The 6,877-nt window shown below is 53.5% G+C and overlaps 3 protein-coding genes across 3 annotated transcripts; 2 read left to right on the top strand and 1 right to left on the bottom strand.

The window, feature by feature from the left end:
* Nucleotides 1-1,603: 1,603 nt before the first annotated feature.
* Nucleotides 1,604-2,546, top strand: POSPLADRAFT_1044683 (hypothetical protein; the record flags this gene model as incomplete). Its single annotated transcript, XM_024478586.1, has 2 exons — nucleotides 1,604-2,450; nucleotides 2,500-2,546. 2 exons carry the CDS (start codon nucleotides 1,604-1,606, stop codon nucleotides 2,544-2,546), a joined length of 894 nt encoding a protein of 297 aa, XP_024342078.1.
* An 850-nt stretch (nucleotides 2,547-3,396) lies between these two features.
* Nucleotides 3,397-4,324, top strand: POSPLADRAFT_1044682 (hypothetical protein; the record flags this gene model as incomplete). The annotated part of the gene is made up of 4 exons (XM_024478585.1): nucleotides 3,397-3,743; nucleotides 3,791-3,950; nucleotides 4,020-4,275; nucleotides 4,296-4,324. The coding sequence occupies 4 exons, from the start codon at nucleotides 3,397-3,399 to the stop codon at nucleotides 4,322-4,324; spliced, it is 792 nt and encodes a 263-aa protein (XP_024342077.1).
* Nucleotides 4,325-4,641: 317 nt separating this feature from the next.
* On the bottom strand, nucleotides 4,642-6,834 carry POSPLADRAFT_1135040 (hypothetical protein; the record flags this gene model as incomplete). Its single annotated transcript, XM_024484538.1, has 10 exons — nucleotides 4,642-4,751; nucleotides 4,811-4,886; nucleotides 4,945-5,047; nucleotides 5,108-5,212; nucleotides 5,266-5,460; nucleotides 5,522-5,665; nucleotides 5,718-6,092; nucleotides 6,149-6,191; nucleotides 6,252-6,319; nucleotides 6,677-6,834. The coding sequence occupies 10 exons, from the start codon at nucleotides 6,832-6,834 to the stop codon at nucleotides 4,642-4,644; spliced, it is 1,377 nt and encodes a 458-aa protein (XP_024342076.1).
* Nucleotides 6,835-6,877: the final 43 nt, after the last annotated feature.

Raw genomic sequence — 6,877 nt, 5'->3', positions numbered from 1 at the left:
GGGACAAGGTCTGGCTTGACGCTCGGAACCTTAAGCTGAAACAGCCGAGCAAGAAGCTCAGTCCCAGGCGCCTCGGACCATATGCCGTGCGGCGAAAGCTCGGAGACCTGGATTACGAATTAGTCCTGCCGAAGTCGGTGCCGGTGCACCCGGTGTTCCATGTCTCCTTGCTTAGCAAGTACACGCGTAGCGACATCCCGGGCCGGGAACCGGAGGAGCCGCCTGCGATCGAGGTCGAGGGTGACGAGGAGTACGAGGTTGAGAGGATCAAAGATTCAAGGATCTTCCGGCGTCAGCTGCAGTACCTCGTCAAGTGGAAGGGTTATGATGACTCGCATACGTCATGGGAACCGGCGCGCAACATTGCCAATGCGCCGGCCCTCATAGCCGACTTCCACCGGAAGAATCCGAATGCCCCTCGTCGTCTCAATGCTGCTGTATTTGGTGGTCTCAACTTTCGGCCAATGCCTTCCCCGCTGACTGAAGCACGCTGCCGCTCCGGGTGGGAGATGGGCAAGGGCACCTCGCATGAGGTCATGCGCCGTTGAGGGGGGGGTAATTTCACGACTTGGTATGACGCCTAGCCGTTTTTTAATTTTTTCCTTTTCGTGGGCTCGAACCCGCGACCTCTGTACTACCTGCCTGATATGGACACGACGTTATCTACTGTACGATTAGATTAGATGGGGCGGCAGTGCACGGCACAGCTCGGGCTCCGCTGACACAGCCGCTCTGACTCACCGGCCCCTGGGGCCGCGTCGGCATGCTGCGCACGGACCAGCTGCGCACGGACCAGCTGCGCACGGACCAGCGCGCACAGCCTGCCCTTATCTTCCCCTGTATATAAGCCGGCCTCTGCTGCCCTAGGGACCTCAGTTTCGACCTCTTGTCCCTAGGTCAGTAAGCCCCAGTTGTATCCTTTACTTACCTTCACTAACTAATACATTACTTGTCCCTAGCCTTAGGTTTGAGCTTAGCTCACCATCGCTTCGGTGAGATCTAGTCGAACGCCCCCCGCTTTCAGGTATTCCCCTGTCGCTTGACCTCAAGTTGCGACAATCGTGTACGTCCCTACCGCTCTTCTTTCCCGTCGTTCAAGCGTCTTCGCTTAGAGTGTCATGCTTATCTTTCTCCTTAAACCAAACTTCTAGCTTGATCTCTATCGCGTGCGTACCATCTTGTCACTCTTCTTGCCTTTGCTCACACATATCTATTCAAGGCATTATATCATGGTTTCGGGTCGATCTAGTCTCTTCGTGCATATTGTGTTGCCGCCATTTTCCACTCTTTCTTAAACAGTTTGACGCAGAATACCGCTGTCTCTTTCGATTTCACCTTCCACTCTCGTCGTCGCGTGTATCGATCTTCCTTCCCCTCATCCAGGTGCCCTCGCCTAGGGTGTTGCCATCATCTGTCTCCTTCGACAACACTTCTCTGCTCCTCTACCACGTACGTAACCCTTTATCGCTCTTCAACCTCTGCTCACGTACCTTCATTCTCGGCATTACGATGTACTCTCTTTCTGGGCACAGCCTCATTGGTACGTATCTTTCTGTCGCCCTTCCTCACCCTTTCTCACATTGCATCATCCAGCCCATCTACAATGACGTCTACTAATCTATCTACTTTCGAGGCCGCCATCGTAGACACTTGTGAAAAATACCAGGAAGCGCACTGGGAGGATCCGGACTACCGCCCCTGCGTATCTATCGATGGAACATACTTCGTGAAGTTCAAGGAGACAAGGTTTCTGTGGCCTGAAATTGCAACGCATGTGTACATCTCCGAGTATGCACAGTCTCAGCCAGAAACACCAGGCATGCCACGCATCTCCAAAGTGATACACCACTTTACAGACCAAAACATGATGTATATGGTCATGGAACATATTACTCTCACGGACACCTCTCCAGACCCCACCAAGATAGCTGAGGCTCTCAGATGGCTTTCGGAGGTTCCAGCTCCTCCCGACCATGTGTTCGGTCCCTTAGGGGGCGGTGTCATTCGCCATAGCTTCTTCAAGGACTACGAGGCGCCTCTGGTTTTCTCGAGCATCGAGGCTCTAGAGCGTTACATAGAGAAAGTGCGCCCTTGCTTATATTTCCTCGACCCTCCGCTAATATCTAATCTGGGCCAGGCGGGAACGTATTTGTCGAAGTTGCGCAGGACACCACTGGAACGTGTCAGTCTTAGCGGTGAACGTATAATGTTCACGCAGCCCGACATGCACCCCAGCAACTTCGGCGTCGACGAGCACGGGAACACGGTTCTGATGGATTTCGGGGAGATAGCGATGTTGCCGGAATCCTTCGTAGCGTTTACGCTGGCACAGTATGAGAGCCAAGCCGCTAGCGCTACTGCTAGGTCTATTGGCTTGTCGCGCAGATCTCATCTTACCTCCATGGCTGTAATAGCCTCTGTTTTGTGGATGATAGCTGACCCGAGACTCGGTGCGTCAACTTGTACCTGATGGAGGATATCAGCTAACCTTCGCTATAGGCCTGAACGAGGACGGCTATCCCAAGGCGTCCGTCCGCAAACGCTAGACGAGGTGTATAGGCTATGACCTATGCACACTCGCGATCTCCAAACTCAATCTAATAAGTAACCGCCTCTATTTGCTATAGAACCTGAACGCGAAACTAATCCAGAGACATGAGATCTCGGTTTCAATTTTTCGAGCGAGTGAATTCCACAGGTGTTGCCCTCAGCCTTCGTGATCCGCATCCCGTTTACTTATCACTCCTCCCATGCTCTCTGAACTATTATATATCTCCAAGTGTTGTCCAGCTTTGATGTGATTTGTTCGTCTTAGTTTCAAAGCTCTCCGCTGTCGCTATTGATGAGTTGTGATACATATTATCTTGAGCTTTCATTCTTCATAGTAGGACTAGTAGGATGGCTAGCCCTGGCTAGCCTTTCCATCTACTTCTCGAAGGCCTTTAGACTTGGAAATACGACGTGCATTTCCAATATTCTATCTTGGATGTGACTCCAACCCTAAACGCCTCCGCAACGTTCATGAAAGGACGGAAGGATGAACCTAAATTTGCAATCCGGCCCATCACAGACTGCGGGTCAGGCTCCTTCCCGCCGTTTTCGGGAGTTAGCACAAATACCGCACTCGAATGCAGCCCCTCCTAACCCCCGAAGACGGCGGGAAGGAGCCTGACTGCGGGTAGCAATTGAGTCTCAGTCCAAGCGCTTGGAATCTAACAACAAAGAACAGTAGCGTGCCACATCACGTTGATTCCGAGTACTCCCAGGCCATCGCGTAACGGGGTGCGTTTGATCGCCAAGTGTGAGCTCCAGCCACAGCTGCGGCTAGGTTCGTCTGGAGCATAAAGGACGCAAGTAGTACGTGAAACGAGCACCATAGCTTCTTGTTTAGCAACCATGTCCCACCTGACAATTCTGCGCAGCTATGCACAGAAGAAGCCGGAGGACATCCTCCCGTCAGTTCGTCTACTCCACTCCGAACACACAATCACCATATTCGACAAGTATGAGAAGGCCATCTTTCACTTTCTCGTCCTTCCGCGCGTCAAGCCACCGTACACCCTGGACCACTTGAGGAATCTGCGGTCGCTGCTTCTAGGTGACAGAGAGCAAGCGAAACAGCTTCTTGAAAGAATGGCAGAGGATGCGAAGGCCGTGCAAGCCATGATTGAAGACGAAATGATGAAGAAGTATGGTTTCAAATGGGACATATGGATGGGATTCCATGCCATTCCATCCTTACCGTATGTGTTTCTATTGCGGACATTGCCTTTTGACTGATATCTTGCAGACACCTCCATCTCCATATAATATCGTCGGACCTTTGTTCTAACTACCTAAAGACAAAGAAGCACTATAACTCTTTCCATCCTGGTCATGGGTTCTTCATCAAACTCCAAGATGTGCTTGAATGGTTTGAGCCCGATACTGACCCGCGTTGGGTTGAGCTAGTTCGTGTATCTTTGCCCTTGTGTTGCGTATAGATAATATCCTGATAGTGCTTTGACTAAATATAGCAGGCCAAGCTTCTCGTCGAGACTGAATACGGGGACCGCCTGAAGGAGAGCTTCCACTGCTGGCGATGCGACTTGATGATAGGAAGCTTCGCGGAGCTCAAAGGACACCTGCAGGCGGACTGGGAGAAGGAAGGCAAACGTAAAAAGGCGGCGATAGAGAGGAAGAGGATAGAGGCGGAGAAGAAAGCCCTCTCCTCCAAAAGGCAGCACGCGGAACTCTCATCCTCGGAAGAGACAACTTCGAAGAAGCAGCGCGTAGGTTCACCGTCTGCTGCCCAGGAGGAGCCGACGCAGGACCCACTCGATGACTCACAGGGTACGGGTCCTGAGAAGACGAACAAACACGAATGAGCAGCTCGCGGGGTTCGACCACCCTCGCTTAGCATCTGCAAGCAGTGCCAATGTCATCTTGCCGGTTGCATTCATGACCCAAGCCCATTCGGTCACATTGATATCCATTGCATATTCCATCTGTGTTTAATGGCGTGTACGCTCTAATTTCACATTATCAGACACATAACTGCTTTTTCGGTTTGCTACACGGATGTACACTATACAGGATCACGGACGTAGATGTCATTCTATGAGAATTGTTCATTGTTTCGTACAGGATACTCGACTGCATTCACTCGGAGATCGCGGCTCCCGCCTCTTTCTTTAGCTCAAGGGACCGGGCCCGGTTGCGCTCCGAAGCCTCACGAATGGCCCAGGTGAGTTGGTACGTCTTGCATGCATCTATGGTACAGTCAGAGTCAGACAGCGAGCGCCCGTCAGAAGTAGACGCGTTAACACACCCTCAAACGTGCTAAGAATCTGCGCGGTTTCCGGGTCCTCCTCAATATCCTCGATGTTGTCGATGAGCACGGATATCTGTAGAGCAATGTTTGAGTATTTATTGTGCTTCTGCCGCTATACTGGATCATCGTACTTCAGAGAAGAACGGGTCGTCATCCGGGAATCTGTGGGACTCCTCGTGATCGTTGCCGGGTCTACGAATGAAGAGCACGGGCTGGACGTAGGGGTTGACGAGCCTGAAGACGACGATTTAGCTTCTGATACGCAGGCACAACATATGATATCAACATGCGTACTTCAGCTGGTAACCGTCAGCGTAGACCTCCAGCTCGCAGCTGTAGTCGTGGCCTTGGAGCGCCACCAGGTGCGTGAAGCTGCCGACAGCACCGCTCTCATATTTCCTGCGGATGCAAATGTATTAGATGCCATCGATGTAAGCACGGCGAGTACTGACCATGTAGCGGCGGTGACACGGGGGATCCTGTTCTCCGGCGGGATGGCAGTCTCGTCAATGACAATCTTGGAGAGATGTCCCGCATTCTCGTCCCAATCGAGCGAGTGCGCGGAGACGGTGGTCATGTCGACGTCGCCCCCAAAGTAGCGCGACAGGTCGCAGAAGTGCGTGCCCTGCTCGATGACGGGGCCAGCGCTGGGATGTGTAGTATTAGCGCAAGCCATGACGCTTTGCATTGCATGGATGCACACAGTACCTCTTGGACTTGTCCCACCAGTCTGGCTTGGCGATAGCCTCGTACGCGCACGCATAGCGCGCAACGGTGGCCATGACCGTGAGGTTGTTGTCGTTAATGATCTGCTTCATCATCTGCACGGCCCTCAGGTAGCGCAGCATGTACCTGCACATCTCTCAGGAACTACCAATTTCAGCAGACAGATACAGGAACCTACCCGACGGAGCAGAGCGTGCCGCTGTCGGAGATGCGCTTTGCAATCGTGAACGCCTCCTCGATTTCGCTGGACGGGCCGGTCGCGGCGGGCTTCTCGATGAACATCGCGACCCCGGGGAAGAACTTGAGGATCTGGAGCTCGATGTCGCGCCCGGTCTGCACCGTCCCGCGGAACATGGGCGGGGAGCCGACGATGACCGCGCGTGGCACGTCCTTGCGCGACATGTTCTTCACAAAGTCCTCGAGCGTGCGGAAGACGCGGGTGTTCTCGTACGCGGAGCGCACGAACGTCTCGCACTTCTTCTGCAGCACTGCCGTCGCACGGTCGATCGCCGGATCGATCAGCGCGACGACCTTGAGGCGCGGTCCGAGTTTGCTGTGGGCAGAGCGGTATGAGGGACACCCCGCGCGACAGCGAGAGGCGGGGCTAACTGTTCGAAGCGGAAGGAGTGGTTCCAAGGGCCTTCGTCCGAGCCTGAGGTGGGTATATGCGCGTGAACACAATTCCTGCGCTCTGAAGAAGTAGATTACATACCGAACATAATGTTGCCTGCGCCGATGAAGAGCACATTGAAGTCATTAGTACCTGCAATAGCAGACGCTCTACATTTGGTCAACAGATCAGGATTGTCACGTCATGATGCGCTCTGATAGTGATGGCTGAGAGAACAGCGAGGGTCTTCATAGCCCCAGGTTGCGATGCGATGCGCTGTGCTGATGCAGCCGATGTAACTGCGTCATGTTCCAGAGCGCAGTGGACGATGCGGCTAACACTGCACAACGCTTAATGAAAGATTTTGTGCCTCTCACATCCTCGACCTATAAGGCGTGTAGGGGCAGTTCGGAGATCACTTCATTGTGGCTAAAACAACCGTGGACGACGATCCTCGAAGACTGGGGTCGATTGGCACCCCAACGCGAAAACACGGGGACGAACGCGTATATGAGGATTATACTGACTTGTCCATGGGCAACAGCCTCGACGGATCGATCGAGGGGCGGCGGGATGACGTCCCCGACTGCCTCCTCGATATAGGCGAGTCCAACACCGAGCCCCGTCGGCCGAGCAGGGTCCCGGGCACGGGGGAGTCAAGGACGGAGGGTCGCCGGCTTGCCATATTGTGACTGTGTGTTGAGGTAGATGAGGGAGAGGAAGAAGAG

The sequence above is a fragment of the Postia placenta genome, assembly GCF_002117355.1.
Source record: "Postia placenta MAD-698-R-SB12 unplaced genomic scaffold POSPLAscaffold_3, whole genome shotgun sequence".
Taxonomy (NCBI): Eukaryota; Fungi; Basidiomycota; class Agaricomycetes; order Polyporales; family Adustoporiaceae; genus Rhodonia; species Rhodonia placenta.
This window is presented reverse-complemented; position numbering and strand designations above follow the sequence as displayed.